At 41.8% G+C, this 18,692-nt stretch overlaps 1 protein-coding gene and 1 non-coding gene across 2 annotated transcripts; one reads left to right on the forward strand and one right to left on the reverse strand.

Annotated features, from left to right (window-relative positions):
• Nucleotides 1–1,255: 1,255 nt before the first annotated feature.
• On the reverse strand, nucleotides 1,256–1,359 carry LOC142861535 (small nucleolar RNA U13). The gene has a single exon (XR_012912761.1). It is a non-coding gene; the product is annotated as a small nucleolar RNA U13 (small nucleolar RNA).
• Nucleotides 1,360–6,937: 5,578 nt separating this feature from the next.
• Nucleotides 6,938–18,692, forward strand: ZNF530 (zinc finger protein 530). Its single transcript, XM_012751394.3, has 3 exons — nucleotides 6,938–7,320; nucleotides 10,724–10,853; nucleotides 11,978–18,692. Exons 1-3 carry the CDS (start codon nucleotides 7,288–7,290, stop codon nucleotides 14,242–14,244), a joined length of 2,430 nt encoding a protein of 809 aa, XP_012606848.2. The 5' UTR covers nucleotides 6,938–7,287; the 3' UTR covers nucleotides 14,245–18,692.

Here is an 18,692-nt window from a genome sequence, read left to right on the forward strand (position 1 = left end):
ATTGTATTTTCACCATACTGATACCATAGCCACAAATAACTCAAGAATGGATATGTAGGAAAACAGCTTGCTGCATGGTAAGAGTAATGCCTATTTTTTTGAGACAGAGTCTCACTCTGTGTCCCGGGCTAGAGTGCCGTGGTGTCAGCCTAGCTCACTACAACCTCAAACTTGTGGGCTCAAGCGACCCTTCTGCCTCAGCCTCCTGAGTAGGTGGGACTACAAGCATGTGCCACCATGCCCAGCTAATTTTTTCTATATATTTTTAGTTGGCCAATGAATTTCTTTCTATTTTTGGTAGAGATGGGGTCTCGCTCTTGCTCTGACTGGTTTCGAACTCCTGATCTTGAGCAATCCTCCCACCTTGGCCACCCAGAGTGGTAGGATTACAGGCGTGAGCCACTGCGCCTGGCCAAGTAATGCCATCTTTAACCAAATAACCCATGTTCTGCACCAACGTCCTTATAAACAATGCCTGTAGCATAGATAACCCGTCCCTCCTAAAGATGCTTATCTAACCTCTCCAATGGTCATGAGTCATGGCAAGAAAATCTGAAGATGTGAGTGTTGCACGTTTTACCCTGAAAGCTTGGTATATAAAGGATACTTCCTGGAGGATGAGTGCAGGAATCCATCATCTTGTGGCTGCAGAAGACATGGCTTCTGTTTGTAAGTCTATTAAATGTTTCTGAGAAACTGGATTTGTCAGCCTCTTTCTATGACCTCTCACCTCCCTTGGCCTTTGGGGATAAGTTTGCATATAGCTCCATCACAGAACAATATATATGTAAGAGTAAAACAGTCAAATAATGAAGAAGTGACAACTTTTGAATATTATCTGTGCTTTTTAAAGTAGCTTAAGTGAAGTAGTGCCTTACGATAAATTGTGCATATTTAAAACATACAGTTTCTATTTTGATATATACTTAAATCCCTGAATCAAAAGTTTCCTCCTGCCCTTTACAATCCATCCCTCTGAACATGAAATGGATACAAGATACAAAGACATATTCTGTCCCTTCAAACGGATGTTTTCAAGTATGTACACACATGGGAAGGACTGTGTTAGTAAGCCCAGTGAACCCTTCCTCAATCTTCCATCGTTGTTGATCATTTCATGCCTGTTCTTATTTCAGTTATTCCCATACACATTTCTGGATTGTTTTATTTACAATTTGCACATTTTGTCATTCAATGCTGCATCTCTTTCTAATATAAGAGCTCTCTTACATAGTCTTTTTTTTTTTTTTTTTTACGTCAGACGGGTAATGTGCCGATGTCGTAACAAGGTTTGAGGGAGGCACATCTCACGCATGCGCGTGAAAACCCAATCATCACGCTTATGAACTACAAAAGGATCTTTTTTTTTTTTTTTTTTTTGAGACAGAGTCTTGCTTGTTGCCCAGGCTACAGTGAGTGCTGTGGCGTCAGCCTAGCTCACATCAACCTCAAACTCCTGGGCTCCAGTAATCCTTCTGCCTCAGCCTCCCGAGTAGCTGGGACTACAGGCATGTGCCACCATGCCCGGCTAATTTTATATATATATATATACCAATTAATTTCTTTCTATTTATAGTAGAGACGGGGTCTCGCTCTTGCTCAGGCTGGTTTCGAACTCCTGACCTTGAGCAATCCGCCCGCCTCGGCCTCCCAGAGAGCTAGGATTACAGGCGTGAGCCACCGCGCCCGGCCCCATAGTCTTTATAACTTTATCAAACAAAATATTTAAGGCATCATAAAATATATTGTCAATGCTCAGTTTTCTCAATTGTCTTCACAATCTCTTTGTTCTTTAAGACATTCGTTGCAATCAGATTTATATGTTATTTTCTAATCAAAGTGGTTGAAAGATATTTAAAGTGAAGAGGAAATTATCCATTTTTATACTCCCTGAGTATTCTCTGGCTTCAGAAGCCAAGTGAAGAGTTCAAAAACAGAAACAAGTTCAGAATGTTTGGAGTAGAGTGGGTAGTGGGGCAAATGGCAAGGAATGAAACAGGGAATATAGGCTCCTTGGAGCAAGTGTTATGAAATTCCAAAATTTCACATTTTCTGATGCCTCAACATTCCCATAAACAGGCTGTAAGCACTATGCCCTGGTGACCAGATACACCAGTGTGATAAAGCTGCTTTCTGCCACAACTTCCCCTTCTTGCCATCCCCTTACTGTGACCTGGTGACATTCAAACACACCAGTAAAATACCCCCACCCCTTTTGCTTGTATACTCCACATTGGCCAGCAATAGAGGCACTTGCCAATGGGTCCACCTACTATTTAGGCTTCAATCCACTTAAGTCTGCTCCATGGAAGCTCCAATCATAGGGTCCCCTCTGTGGTGTGCTGTGCCTCCTTTTTCTAGGACTTGTGAGCACAATAAATCCTTTAATTTTATATCCTTCTCTGAGTCTAATTTCTGAAGCTATGCTGCAATGATCCTTAATCCACAAAAGGCGTTTACTTTCCCATTTACAAAACAGTGCAAATATTGGTGGATTCAACCATGATCCAAGGATGTCAGAGGAGGGGTGAAAGTTTTCAGAAAATTGAATTAGAAATGAAATAATCAGTATTGCTTGTGATTAAAAGATAACGAATATTCAATTAAATTTCTTTATTTTATTAAAATATACATTCTAAAACTCTTATTGTAGTTTTTAAAATTTGTTTTTCTTAATAGTGGTTAAATATAATGTATTTTCAATATTGATTAGTTAGATTGGGGAAATAAATGTAGTAAAATAATTTTTTACAAAGTACTGCCAGCTTTTACCAAAAGGGAATTTTCAAGAAACTTAAAGTTCATTTCCCCTTTTATTTGTCATTTTTACTAAAGCAAAGTGCCTTTTAATACCATTAAGTTTATTAACAATACTGAGACATTTTACAAATTCTTATCTATATCTAAAGGTATAATTCTACAGTTCCCTGATGACTTTTTAAATCAAAATTGGATTTTCATTTAAAAATTTTGACATCTAATAATCTAAAGTACAGTTGAATTTTATACACACATAGAACATGCAGATTTTGACCAAAATTAAGGCTGTTGAGAAAGAAATAATTCAAAAAAGGTTTATTGGAAAACAAAAGTGAGTACCAACCTGGCAAGACACACTAAAAAAGTTTGGCATGTTCCAAAGTCTTTACAAGCTGAAAGACTTGTTTATAGGAAAGTTCAGAAGAAGGGAGGAAGACTCCTCGTACCGCAATTGTCCCTTTCATTGGAAGTTACAACACAGAGGTTACAATTGTTGGCTACAGGTTACAACATACAAGCTAAAATGTCTACCTGCAAGACAACCAGTAAAACTTCACGTTTCAGAAAAAAATCAACATCCTTTCCAGTGTCAGTAGGTAATACATTAATCAGTATGTCAACAATTTGAGGAAATCATGGCAAGATTCTTAACTCAGGGGCAGGATGTCACTATGAATCACAACACTGCCCCCATGTGGGTTAATTTGGAAGCCTTTTTACTTTTAAAGTAAACTGCCAAATTTGACCTGTAGGTTATCATTTACCCCTTTGACTAAAAAGACTTTCCATGGAAGCTTTGATAATCTCTATTTAGATTAGAGTGATAGACATTCTTCATTACTCTGCCCAGGGAAGGCTCTTTTCAGGAAAGTCATGTCCCTCAACAAGGGGAAAGAACCTTGTTATTATAGGTGGGCTATAACAACATGAGGGACTGCTAGCAACATGAGGTTGGTTTTGACATGAGGCTACATGTTATTCTCCTGAATAATAAATTATCTCCAGTCACTAGGTCACCATTATTTTGACCTTAACTATTGATGAATAGTTTCCCAAATCTGGAGAATTTAGGTAGAAAGGTAAATGTTTACAATTTTGTTCACAAAAGTATATTTTACTCAATTATTGTACTATATAAATAGCTCAAAAAAATTTTAAAAACTTTCTTGATTTTGGGAAACAAAATGTAAAAATAATCAGAGATGTTTCCAACAAAAAGCCAAAAGTATCAATTTAGGTCAGGTGTGGCGGCTCACGCCTATAATCCTAGCACTCTGGAAGGCCAAGGCAGGGGGATCACTTGAAGTCAGGAGTTCAAGACCAGCCTGAGCAAGAGCAAGACCCCGTCTCTACTAAAAATAGAAAAATTATCCTGGCATGGTGGTGCACACCTGACGTGGCCCAATTGATTACAGGACGGGGGATGACACAGAACATAAAATAATGACACAGACACACATGGACATGACAATGACTCGAGTCCAATGCACTGGTCGCTTTATTTTTATACCCCCCAGACCCAAGGTTAGTCCCTTGTACGTGAGCATCTGAGCATAGCAGCGATATCAGTCAATTCCGGAGTTGTATCAAAAGGGAACAATTTCCCATGGTCCCAGACCTCTAACGGTTACTAAAGTTAAGGTGCCGAACAGAGCTCAAAAGCCAAGGCCGAGAGAGGCAACATAAAACAATGCAGCCATTTGTAGTGTTTCTTGGTCTCAATCCCAGGCGGCGGCTCCTTTCTGAACCCCACGTTTGTGCCTGTTTTAGGTCACCCCTCTCCATGGGGAGTCTTACCCATCACTGACTACCAACCATCAATCAGGGGCCAGTTCTTGGCAGAGTTCTTCTTGTTCTTGTTCTCCTGGCCTCCAGACTCCCACCACGGGGGCCTCCGTGTGGGAGTTGGGGGCATTTGCTTATGTGCAACAACTCAGGCCTCTTATCAAGTCACAAGGCAGCGACTGTGTCTGAAGAAAATGCTGACTACCGCTGCGTCAGGCAGCGCACGTACATTACAGAGTGTAGTGAATGATTAGTATAAGGCATAACGCCAGAATCAGCCCCCAACACACACCTTGTAATCCCAGCTACTCGGGAGGCTGAGGCAGGAGAATTGTTTGAGCCCAGGAGTTTGAGGTTGCTGTCAACTAGGCTGATGCTACAGCACTCTAGCCCAGGTGACAGAGCAAGACTCCATCTCAAAAAAACTAAAATTATACATATAATTTTAGTTCTCCATCAATTCAAGCTCATGTAATTCTTGTTCTATTTGATGTTGGCTTAGCAATCTTCAGGAACGCATTGATTTTTATTAGAATTCTGGAAGATTTATTTATTCCATTGATCTTAAGTTATCAGAAATATGTGCTGAAGAGTAGAGTCTTTTCCATGAAAAGCAATTTTGGACTTTATTGATTGGAAATGATTTAAGAGAACTCAAAACAATATCTGTGAATGACATAAACATAGAATAGCTGCAATTAAAATCTGATGAAAGTTCCCAATTGGCAAGGATATTTTGTTATTTCCATTGCATGAAGCATTTTTAGATAACAACCAGAAATATGACTGACAGCATCACATCAAAACCATCAGACTTTTATAAATTTTATATAATCTTTAGGACATGCACTTTGATGACATTCATACAAACTTTAGAAAATATTTAACATAATCAAAATTATAACTAATCACATTACATTTTTATGAAATTATATAATTTTCATGATGCTTACATCAAAAACATAATCATAATGTAAGTTAGTGGATAAAATCCAACTTCAGTTTGAAAATCTCATGGGACTATACATCACCTGATGTAAAATTTTACAAATTTGATTAGAAGCTGTATATTTTGTCCAACTATGGTTGTCCTAAAAAATCTAGCTACAATGTGCCATTTGAAAACAAAGCTTCATTTTGAGAAATAGTTTTGGAAACAAATAATCATGTTCAATGTGTTTGTGTGTTATAGGTGCTGGCTGTTTTCCTAAGATAATCTCAACTCCCCATGCAAACCCTGTTCCTGCACTAACAGTGGAAATGATCATCACTTTCCCTCAAAGAGATGAGATCTTGATGTGTTAAACCTTTATCTTGGCATTCTGTTGTTCCCTCTGCACAAGCGTCGAACTCTAAGCACTACAGACGCTGTCCTATTCCAAAATGAAGGCCGGGCGCTGTGGCTCACGCCTGTAATCCTAGCTCTTGGGAGGCCGAGGCGGGCGGGCGGATTGCTCAAGGTCAGGAGTTCAAAACCAGCCTGAGCAAGAGCGAGACCCCGTCTCTACTATAAATAGAAAGAAATTAATTGGCCAACTGATATATATATAAAAAAAAAAATTAGCCGGGCATGGTGGCACATGCCTGTAGTCCCAGCTACCCGGGAGGCTGAGGCAGAAGGATCACTCCAGCCCAGGAGTTTGAGGTTGCTGTGAGCTAGGCTGACGCCACGGCACTCACTCTAGCCTGGGCAACAAAGCGAGACTCTGTCTCAAAAAAAAAAAAAAAAAAAAAAACAAAATGACACAGGCTATGTAGCACTTCTTTTCTAATAGTTTTCAGATTCTTAAAAGGAATTGATTTAAGAATATGAAGTAAGAAATAGTGTATTAATGTATGTGTACACACACACACACACACAATTCTTCACTGGGTTATACATAATCCCTGACTACCAATAGCTATTTTATTAATATGTGGGAACCATAAGCAGAACTAAACTATTGTCCTGTCTGAATGCCATCTGTACAAACACCTACCATCTTTCTCGTCCTGGACTCCATGTGGAGTCGTTTTCTCTTGTTCCTTACTCAGCATACTGAAACTCACAAAGCTGACTCTAACGTTCCACCCTACACACAGCTGAAGATAAAGAAGATCATGTTTGTCAGGTTCCCGCTAAAAGCAGACACATTTTACGTTTAAATGACTCTATGAAATGATATGCCCGCTTGGATTTATAGTCCTTGGGAGCACCTAAAATAATATTAAACATTTTTAGCCTCTGGGAGATGCATTTCAAAGAACTTGAAATAATATATCTCTAACCAATTATTTGCTCACAACAGTTCCCCCAAATCCCTGTAGGGTGCCTTAAAAAAAAAAAAAAAAGCGAAGCTCCTCCGCAGCCCTCAGAGGCGGTGACTCCATTTCCCAGGCTTCCGGCCAAGCTTACCCCCATGCCACGTGACCATTCCTCCTGGTGGTCCAGGCGAAGAGCGACTTCTGCAGGGAGCTAGGGAGATCTGAGAACTACATTACCCAGATGTCTGTGCGCCAGCCGCCCCAACTCTGTTGGGGTGGGACTTCCGGCGTGGAGGACGTTGTCGCTGGTCTTGGCTCGTTGACGCCGGCCCTGGAACTAGATTGAGGTGTCGGGAGCGACGAGGCACGAGTAGAGAAGAGTCGTCACCGCGGCACATCAGGGGATCTGAAGGTCCGCGACAGTGGTGACGGCTTTGCCCGGGTCCCCACCGGATCGATCGTTCGGCGCTCCAGGCCTTGCTCAGCTCACGAAGTCCGATGGCGGCCGCCGCGCGGAGGGACCCGGCTCAGGTGAGTGCTGCGTCCTTCGGGCCTCGCCCGTCGTCACCTTCGCCCGTCGTCACCTTCACCCGTCGTCACCTTCACCCGACTCCTGAAGCCTGGAGTGAGGGCGCCTGCCGACGTCGCTAGCCCGGGCCCCTGTGTCCGGGACAGCGAAGCGCTGTGCGTGGGGTCCCTGTTTCTAACAGCCACTGTGACGGGCTGTGGGAGAGTGTGACAGAGTGGGGCCGGCTCGTGTAAAGGCTTGGAGGTGCGACTGAGCCGGGAGGGTTCGGGAAACCCAGGATGGCTGTGTGTGTGGAGGGGACAAAAAATGAGAGGCAGCGTCGCGCCTGGATTGGCTCACTGCTATTTTTTTTTAGAAGACTAGGAGCCATAGCATTGTGAACAGAAGAGGGACACGGCTTCAATTACACTTTTAAAACTTTTACAACAGCTATTCAGAGGAACACAGTGGAAGGGGATAAAATAAAAAACGATAATAGATGGCACACAAGGATTTAGTCCTTTTACAAGGTCACATAGCTGGTAAAAGCACCAAGGAGTGAGACTCACATACAGTGTAGTCATCTCAGGTCACCTGTGTTTAGTGTTCGACTGGGCAACAGGAAAGCCCAGAGCCCATGGAGCCCCACCCTTGTCACCTGCCTCTCAGAACAATTCTCCCAGATTGCCAGTAATACAGAAGTGCTTACAGAGCCCTACAAAGGTGAATAGAGGATGTCCATAACCTTACTCATCCAAGCAGTGTGATCTCTGGAACTGAGGTGTCTTGGGACTCTTAACCTGCCACACTTCCTGGCATTGGGCCTGAGGACCCTGAAGGGATTAAGCACATGATTCTTATCTAGGCTGGAGTTTATATGGAGTAGTTCTTATTGCTCACAAACAATGGAATAAGATGTGGAAGTTTGTGCCAGTTATAGATACTAGTGTTTGGAGATACTTGAAAGTAAGGTGGAACTGATTCAGGGAACCATAAGTCTCCTTTCTTTTTCATTGGATCAGGGGTATAAGAGTCAGGATTCAAATGGCTCTCTTAGATGTTGGAGTCTATTCTGGAGGTGACACGAGAATGAGAGATTTGGAACACAGGAGGGAGGTAATCTGACCCAGGTCTCATCAGTCTCTGTGGGTTAGCATGAAGAACAGAATATGAGTGTGAGGGAGGTGGTAGCAAGACCAGGGACCAGGCTACTGCAGTACTCCAGGTGAGTATAGATGGTATGGACCACAGCTGTGCCTGTGACATGGTAGAAATAGTCGCATTCTGGATTGGAGGTATGCTCTAATTTTCTGATACTGAAGCTGAGACAAAAAGAGGTGACACAACAGGGTTTTGGGTTTAGCATCTAGAAGGATAGAAACCCCATCTAATAGGAGGGGTAAGTAGATAGAAGCATTATTTTTAATTAAGGATGTCAGGAGTTTGTTATGTCCATGTTAAAGGTGTGAGATATTTCAGAGAATATATGAGTGGATGTATCACGTGGGTAGGCGAACACATGGGTTTTGGACTCTCAAGAGGGTTTCGGTATTGGCACGACTCTAAAGGGTGGTGGATAGTGGGTGGACCAGGATGGGGCTTTGTGTCTTAGTCAGCTTGCTTAAACAACAAAATTTTATTTCTCACAGTTCTGGAGGCTGGGGAGACCAAGACCAATATTCTGGCAGGTTTGGTTTCTACGGATGGCCACCTTCTTGTTGTGCAATGGCTGCCTTGATTCTTTCTCATATGCTATTCCTGGGAGGCAGCTGTGGAGAGAGCAAGAGAGTGGTCTCTTCCTGTTTTTAAAAGGACATTAATCGTCTCTTGAGGTTCCCACTTTTTTTTATGTTTTGGAGACAAGGTCTTGCTTTGTTGCTGGGGTTAGAGTATAAGGATATCATCATAGCTCATGGCAACCTCAAAGTCCTGGGCTCACATGTTCCTCTTGCCTCAGTCTCCCAAGTACCTAAGATTATAGGTCTGCTTTACCACAGCTGGCTAATTTTTCTATCTTTTGTAGAGATAGGGTCTCACTCTAGCTCAGACTGGTCTTGAACTACTGGCCTCAAATGATCCTCCCACCCTGGCCTCCCCAAGTGCTAGGATTATAGGTGTGAGCCACCACACCTGGCCCAGTTTCCACTCTTCTGATCTGATCTAATCTAATCAGCATCCAAAGTCTCCATCTACAAATACTATCACATTGCCTTAGGCCTCATTGTGATAGTGCTTCAATCTGGGAAATTTGAGGCAGACAGAAATATTTAGCCCATAACAACATGGGTCACATTACTAGAGGGAACCCAGGTCATGATGATAATGTTAATGTCAGGCGGGAAGGGGAGGGCAGTCTCAGACTTGGATATCTGGATGGATGCAGTTGATGGCTCAAACAGAGGCAACAGAGAAAAATGGCCCTGGGGATAGCGTATGAGAGGGTGACCTGGCAGGGGTTCACGGCTTCTGAGGGTTGTGTGAACATGAAATAGATGTAGAAGCCCAGGAGTAATTCAGAGAAGATGACGCCGAAGCCAGAGCCAATGCTTGTTTATTGCTCAGTGTACTCATCAGGATCTTATCATGACTCTTGTGTCCAGAAGTTTCAGTCAGGTGGGTGGATCAGTTTATGTGCATAAGTAGTTATCTGGGAGAGTCACTGAAACTTGAGTAGAGAGCCACTGGGGCAAGGATTTGAATGAAGGTTGGCAAGAGAGGAAGGCAGTTACTGTTAAAAGCAATACAAATTGGAAAGGGCTGTGCATTTCTGACATCTACCCGTGATTCCGGATGGCTGAAGTTGAATGAAGGAACACAGTCAAGTTGGGAGGCTTCAGAGCAGGGTTTAGGGCTGCCCATGACAGTGGGAGACATCAGAGATCTGGATAATACTGCATTCTGTTCAATTTTCATGCACTTTCTGGATGCCTTGTACTGAGTTACATGCAGGAAGGCGGTCTCCTATGGCACTTACTACACAGGAGATGCCTGTGTTGTGGGATCAGGCTAGAGGAGTCTGTACAAGTACAGTTGGTGAGAGATGTGTGTTGGAAATAGTGATGTGCACATGCAGAGAGAGTGTGAACTTATGTTCTAAGGGCCTTGGCATGGGTGAAGTGTGAACATGAATATTGGTTGTGTTTGAATGCCATCTGGGGGATTCTAGGGGACTTGCCTTAGAAAAGACAGTGATTCCTTGCTTGCCAGGTTCAGAGGTTTGCTCACCTTTCTGTTGTTGCTGATTGAAGGAACAGTGTCCAGTGGGACTGTGAGGACAGAGTGGTCATCTGTGGCCATCACTGGCACCTGTTATATTCTGGGAGGTGGGGAGGTGGGGAGGAGGATGAACTTGGGAAGGATATATAGGGTGATCAACTTGAGGTCCTGAGAGAGACACTGATGATGAATGAACTGTTTCCATCATAGCAGGGTTTTGTGACCTTTGAGGACGTGGCCATTTACTTCTCCCTGGAGGAGTGGGCCCTCCTTGATGAAACTCAGAGGCAACTGTACCACGATGTAATGCTGGAGAACTTGGCACTCATAGCATCGCAAGGTAAGGCCTGGATATACCTCCCAGTGTGCTGATGTCTGTCTTTCTTCCTAACCCAGAGGTAGCTTTGTCTATTCCATAGCCAATCCCTGGGCTCTGTTGACTTCCCCAATTTCCTAGCATATGTCCCATTGGGGAAAGCACCAAGCTTTCTGTATGGCCCTGAGCAATGTAGTCTGTAAACTGCCCTGACATCTGCTGTTTCCAGTCATTCAGGGAAGGCTCTGGGAGTCAAGAATCTTACAGTCAGCCTAAGGGTCTGTCCTTGCTCGCTTGCTGGCAGGGTGACTCTTTCTATATCTGTGGGCCTTTGTGCCCCAGACTGTGCGTTTTACTTCTAGCCAGCATTTCCTCAATTTACCCATGTCAGGAAATGCAAGCATTGTGGTTATTTCTTAATTGGGCCATAGGCTTTTCATGAAGACTCTGCTACAAGGTGTTCTTATAACATTTTTCTATCATGTAGTTTGTTATGTGCTGAGTTGTGTGCCAGTGCTGACCACTCGCCTCTCTGTTCTTGTGTTTAGGGCCTGCATGTCACAGGTCCCACATAGTTACACAACTGGAATTGGGGTTGGCCCTGGTTGCTTCATAGGGTTGACATAGCAAGATACTTTATGAGGAGGACTGACCCTGGTGAGTGAAAACTAAGGGAGAGCAGGACACTATGGCTGTTTTCTAATCATACCATGAAGCTCTCTTGTATTCTTATTGATTGGGTGTCAATTCCACAGGACACACCTCATTGCTAATTTTTTTGTTTAAATAGTCCTTGCACACCAGGTGCAGGCTTTCCATTGGATTTTCTTGGGCCTGAATGCCAATAACTTGTTCAGCACGTCCATGTTCTTAGCAGATGAGGTCCTGATAAAGGCTGTAGGCAGAGGAGTGAATAGGAGACCCTGCTTCTCCTCCCTAAAGTGTGCCTCATCTCTTTGCCTTTCTTCTCATAAGGCCTACCCCATTCTGTGAACTTTAGAGGCCCTTTCCTCATTTGCCATCCACTCTCCAATCCTGAGAAAATTCCTATGGATTCATTCTTTGCTATATCTGATACATGTTTTTGATGGGAGTACTATCTCCTACCGTATTGAACCTGTGCTTCATCAGCATTTCTCTTTTTTCAGGATGTTGGTATGGAACAGCAGATGACAAGGCACCTTCTGCACTGAGTGTTTTTAAAGGATTGTCACAGGGCAGGACTCCAAAGGCAGGTCCATCCAGCCATAAAACTCAACCCTGTGAGGCTTGTATCCCAGTCCTGAAGGATACTGTTGACATGGATGAGTTGCAAGCTACATCCTATGGACAGAAATTACACTTGGATACGACATCAAGAGGCTTCTGGTTGAGTGCAAACCTTTACTGGCTCCAGAAGCTTGATAATGGAGACAAAGTCTTAACAATGGATGTGGACCAAGACTCATTGAACACAGGACTATTCACACTGGAGAAAGACCTTATGAGTGCAGTGAGTGTGGGAAATCCTTTTGCCAATTATCTGTCCTCATTCGACACCAAAGAGTTCACACTGGAGAAAGGCTTTATGACTACAGTGAATGTGGAAAATCCTTTTGAGAAGGGATTTGAGAAGAACTGCAGATTTCATGTGTCAGGGAAGCTGTTAAACTTTGAGGAGGTTGCAAAAGAATTTTCAGCCACCTCAGGCCTTCTCCAGCATCAGGCCATTACCAACAGTGAGAGGCCACAGGGCAGTAGACACTACAGAGTTCCCACCAGAAGAAAGCCTTCCAAGTGTATCGAATCTGTGAAATCTTTTAGTAAGAAATCTGTACTTACTCAACACCAAACTGTTCACATTAGAGAAAGGCCTCATGACTGCAGCGAGTGTGGGAAATCATTTCACCAGAAATCTGTTCTCATTCAACACAAGAAAGTTCACACTGGAAAAAGGCCTTATGAATGCAGTAAATGTGGGAAATGCTTCAGCCGAAGCTCTGCCCTTTTTCAGCATCTGAGAGTTCACACTGGAGAACGGCCATATGAATGCAGTGAATGTGGAAAATCCTTTTGCCACAGCACTAACCTCTATCGTCACAGGAGAGCCCATACTAGAGCAAGGCCTTATGAGTGCAGTGAATGTGGGAAATCATTTAGTTGCAATACTTACCTCATTCGCCACCAAAGGTTTCACAGTGGAGAAAGGCCTTACGAGTGCAGTGAATGTGGGAAATCATTTAGCCAGAAATCTGTACTCATTCAACACCAGAGAGTTCACACTGGAGAAAGGCCTTATGGGTGCAGTGAATGTGGAAAATTTTTTAGCCATAGCTCTGGCCTCTTTCTACACAGGAGAGCTCACACTAGAGCAAGGCCTTATGAGTGCAGTGAATGTGGGAAATCATTTAGTTGCAAAACTGTCCTCATTCGACACCAGACAGTTCATAATGGAGTAAGGCCTTATGAGTGCAATGAATGTGGGAAATCTTATCGCCAGAAATCTATCCTCATTCAACACCAGACAGTTCACACTGGGCAAAAGCCTTATGAGTGTAGTGAATGTGGGAAATCCTATAGCCAAAGCTCTGCCCTTCTTCAGCATCTGAGAGTTCACACTGGAGAAAGGCCGTATGAGTGCAGTGAATGTGGGAAATCTTTTACCCGCAAAAACTACTTCATTGAACACAGGACTGTTCACACTGGAGAAAGACCTTATGAGTGCAGTGAGTGCGGCAAATCTTTTCGCCAGATATCTGCCCTCATTCGACATCAAAGGGTTCACACTGGAGAAAGGCCTTATGACTGCAGTGAATGTGGAAAATCCTTTTGCCAGTTATCTGTTCTCCTTCGACATCAAAGAGTTCACACTGGAGAAAGGCCTTATGAGTGCAGTGAATGTGGGAAATCTTTTATTTACAAATCTCACCTAATGCGACACCAGAGAGTTCACACTAATGAAAGATCTTATGAGTGCAGTGAATGTGGGAAATCCTTTAGCCAAAGCTCTGCCCTCCTTCTGCATCTGGGAGTTCACACTGGAGAACGGCCATATGAATGCAGCGAATGTGGGAAATCTTATCGCCAGAAATCTGTCCTCATTCAACACAAGACAGTTCACACTGGAGAAAGGCCATATGAGTGCAGTGAATGTGGGAAATCTTTTACCCGCAAAAACTACCTCATTGAACACAGGACCATTCACACTGGGGAAAGACCTTACGAATGCAGTGAGTGTGGCAAATCTTTTCGCCAGATATCTGCCCTTATTCGACATCAAAGAGTTCACACTGGAGAAAGGCCTTATGGCTGCAGTGAATGTGAAAAATCCTTTTGCCAGTTATCTGTCCTCCTTCGACATCAAAGAGTTCACACTGAAGAAGGCCTTATGAGTGCAGTGAATGTGGAAGATCCTTTATCTACAAATCTCACCTAATGCAGCATGAGACAATTCATCACTAATGAAATGACTTATGTATGCAGTGAGTGTAGGAAATCCTTCACCCAAATCTGTGTCTTCTGCATTGGGGATTTCACACTGGAGAAAGGTCATATAAGTGCAGTGAATATGAGAAATCCTATCCCCAGAAATCTGTCCTCATTCAACTAAAGACAGTTCACGCTGGAGAAAGTCCTTATTAGTTCAGTGAATGTGGGAAAACCTTTAATTGAAGCTGTGGCCTCTTTTTAATACAGGAGGGTTCATGTGCAGTGAATATGGCAAAATTTTTTGTTATATTTAACAATGAAGAGTTTCTATAGGACAGAGGCCTCATATATGCAATGAAAGTGTTTTTTGTTTCCCAGTATGCTGACACTTTGAGAATAGCCTTCTTCTTATTGCAGTCTTACATATCTGAGGATATATGGATTTCTGTAAGTTTGCGGCATATGAGAAGCATGTGTAGCCATGTTGTGGTCTCTCAACCTTCCAGTGATCTTTCCAGATTCATTTCATTGTTAGCTTCTGTGGCTGAAGCCATTTCATCTCTACCACCTGGCAGATCCACAGAGTATACATCAGTTACCACACCAAAGTGCTCAGGAAGGCAGACTTGTTGTATTTGTTGGAGGAAATCTTGAGTAACCTGAGCTCTTAGGCAGTTCTCATTTCCTCTTATCTCATTATTTATTGTATAGACCACCCCAGTTTTGGCCCTGGCACCTGATCTGAGTTCTGCTGGAGGCCTGCAGAGATGGACTGCCTTTTTCAGGGACATTGTTTCTTCTGATGAAGTTTTTCAGTTTCTAAGTCACTAAACCAGGAACTGCCTATTGCACGTTTTACTGTCTTGTGCAACAATAAAGGGCCTTCAAAGTTGGAAGTTTTATTCACTGTGAAGTAGTTTGATAGGATAATAGGGCTTTACTAGTTTAAAGGAGTAAATAACTTTTGTGAAGGTCCAGACTTTGTATGCCCCAGCGGGACAGCATTGTGAAAATAGAGCTCTCACTACATTTTTGCCTAGTTTGCATTGTTACTAAGGCCTCCTGGGAGAGACTGTGGGGCTTTCTGCTCCTAATTTTTTGCCCAGATCCTAGAGGTCTGTGGGATCAGAGGTCAGTCTGAGGAGGGGGCAGTTGTGAGAATTTCCATTGTTTCTGGAGACAGCTTGAAGTTTTTCTTGTTCATTGGGGAGATCACATAATTCCCTGCAATGTTGAGAATTCCTTATTCAGATCTGCAGTGGAGCTGTGTTTCTTGAAACCTGGAATTCTGTAGTCTCATCTCTCTAGCTATAAAACTGCAGGGACCTGGCAGGGGGCCATGGTTGATTTAGAAACATTGGGTTGAATAATAGGGAGTGAAGCAGACTGTGGTAAACTAGGTGGAATGTTCCTTTTCTGAAGATGTACCCACAAATGTTCCAGTGACTGGCTCAGCAGGATCAGCGTGTACAGAAATCTCAGGGCCTTCAGGACTGTGTATCTTTTATACCTTAAGACAGAAAAAATAATCTAAGGGCATTATGAATTCCTGTAGCCTTTCTGGCCTGTTTACCTCAAGGATATTGCTACACAGACAATGAAAATAGGATGAAGAGAAGGGCAATTGCTGTCCACAGATAATGGCTTTTGTGCTTCAGCCCCCAGTCTTAACTCAGTTGGAAACGGCTTTTATTATTCCCCTATATTTCCTGCCACTGAGGTATGGCTGCTCCAACAAGGCATGGGGAATTAGATGGTAGAGACAATAATGATTTACATAAGTGTAAACCCATGAAGACATCAAGGTACTCAAAATAATAAACCTATCTCACCCACATATTTTCATTGTGCCTTTCTATAATCTGTTCTTGGTCCTCCAGGCAACTTTTAATTTATAATCATTTACAATTAATAGCTTTGCATTTTCTCAACTTTCCAAATAGTAATCATAAAGTGTTTTTTCTTTATTTTTTATGGTTTTATGCATGCTACATAATTAGAGATTCATACATGTTGCCTATGTGCAGATTTCATTCTTCTGTGTAGCATTTTCTTCTTAGGATATAAGATTCTTTCTTTATCTATCCATCTGCTTATGGACATTTGGGTTATTTTCAAAGTTTAGCTATTGCAAATAAAGCAGCTGCAAATATTTGTGTGCAATTCTTCCTATAGATGTTTGTTTTATTTCTCTTATACTAATAACTCAGAATGCAATGTCTAAATCATGATATAGGCGAATATGTAACCTTTTCAGAAACTTCCAAACTAAACTAAAATGCTGGTTCCTTTTTGCATTTCTGCCAGGAGTGTGTGAGAATTCAATATCTTTACTCCTTTGCGTATACATGGAAGGGTCATTTTTTAATGTTAATTTTTAAAAATATGTTTGTCATGGCATCACACTGTTTTTGAATGTATTTCCCTTCGTACTCACCTTGTTGAGCATTTTTATCGTGTTTATTTATTAGCCTTAGGTAATTCTTGAGGTAAATGTGTATCTAGCCTGTTTTTTTTTTTTTTTGTTTTTTTTTTTGAGACAGAGTCTTGCTTTGTTGCCCAGGTTACAGTGATCACCACAGTGATCGCCATGGCGTCAGTCTAGCTCACAGCAGCCTCAAACTCCTGGGCTCAAGTGATCCTCCTGCCTCAGCCTCCCAAGAATCTGGGACTACAGGCATGCACCACCATGCCTGGCTAACTTTTTTTCTATATATATTAGTTGGCCAGTTAATTTCTTTCTATTTATAGTAGAGATGGGATCTCGCTCTTGCTCAGGCTGGTTTCGAACTCCTGATCTTGAGCAATCCTCCCGCCTCGGCCACCCAGAGTGCTAGGATTACAGGTGTGAGCCACTGTGCCCGGCCTGGCCTGTTTTATATGTTATGAATTTTTGGTTAATTTCGTTTTAGTGACAAATAGACAATGAAACAACATATATTTTGGAATTTTATTTATTCAGTGATATGAATGATGTCCTTGATTTTGAATACTCAAAACCTGTCATTTTCTTTGATTTATTTTTGTGGTATGCACAATGTAATGGCCACCTTTAATATATAAATTGATGTTTTATCAGCATTAATAACATTTTCATCACTCCTCTGAGTGTAGATTTTTAATAATAGCATAAATGAAGCCCCAGTTTTTAGTGTTTGCCATCTTACTTGATGTAAGTAATTCCACCACAACCAATTTCAAATTGCCAACATTTTGTCACTGACTGTGGATAAGTAAAAAGTTGCCAGTAGCACACTATTTCTTTCCTCCTGTTGCAGTAGCTATAAATAACATCAAGCATGTAGGTAATGATACAACATAGTAAAATGATTAAAGAGTGACAAAATTTCAGTATTCATAACTGAAACAACTTAACTGATGTATAATTGATTTAAACTTCACATATTTAAAATATCCATTTGTTTTTCTCAACATATAAAATTACTGATTTACTGATAAAAAGGCATAGTTTATCTTTTGTAATGGCTGTTTTCAAATATATACAAAAGTGGAAAAGCCTCCTGTGAAGCTCTGTGAACTCCTCAGTCTTCCATTATTTATGATTGTTCTTTTCTTTTAATAGGTTCTTGTGTGAATATAAGTTTTCTTTTTCTTTATTTCAGCATATTATGGGGGTACAAATGTTAAGGTTACGTATATTGCCCATGCCCCCTCTCCCCACCCTAGTTAGAGCTTCAAGCGTGACCATCCCCCAGACATTGCATACTCATTATGTTTGTATATACCATCCCCTCCTCCCCACTCCACCTGCCCGACACCCGATAAATGTTATTCCTATGTGTCCACTTAAGTGTTGATCCATTAATACCAATTGTAATGTGCTTGAATCATCCCCAAACCATCCCTCCCCCCACCCCATCACCATCCATGGGAAAATTATCTTCCATGAAAACGGTCCCTGGTACCAAAAAGGTTGGCGACTGCTGAGTAAGGACACAGGTGAACTAAACATCACTACCAATCATCTATAAAATGGGCATCTATAGATTACTTCAACAACAACAGAATAAGCATTTTTATGCTCACGTGGAACATTCACTAAAATAGGCCACATTTTCATTCATAAAAACACATTATCAAACTTAAAAAGGGAAAAAAAATACAATGTCTGCTCTCACAGTACAATGTACCTTAACTACAAATCAATAACAGATAAGTGGTAAATTGCCAAATTCAGGGAGGTTAAGCCACACACTTCTAAATAATACATAAGATGAAGAAATCCCACAGGAAATTTAAAGTATTTTGAACTAAATGTAAATGAAAACATAACATCAAATTTTTGAAATTTGGCTTAAAAGCAGTGCTTACAGGAAAAATTTTTATTTTAAAAATAAAACAACTTATGTAAATTAGAGGGAAATTTGTAGAATTGAATGCATATGTTAGAAAAGAAGAAAGAACTAAAATTAGTAATGTAAGTTCCCTCCTAAG

The sequence above is a fragment of the Microcebus murinus genome, chromosome 16 (assembly GCF_040939455.1).
Source record: "Microcebus murinus isolate Inina chromosome 16, M.murinus_Inina_mat1.0, whole genome shotgun sequence".
Classification (NCBI taxonomy): Eukaryota; Metazoa; Chordata; class Mammalia; order Primates; family Cheirogaleidae; genus Microcebus; species Microcebus murinus.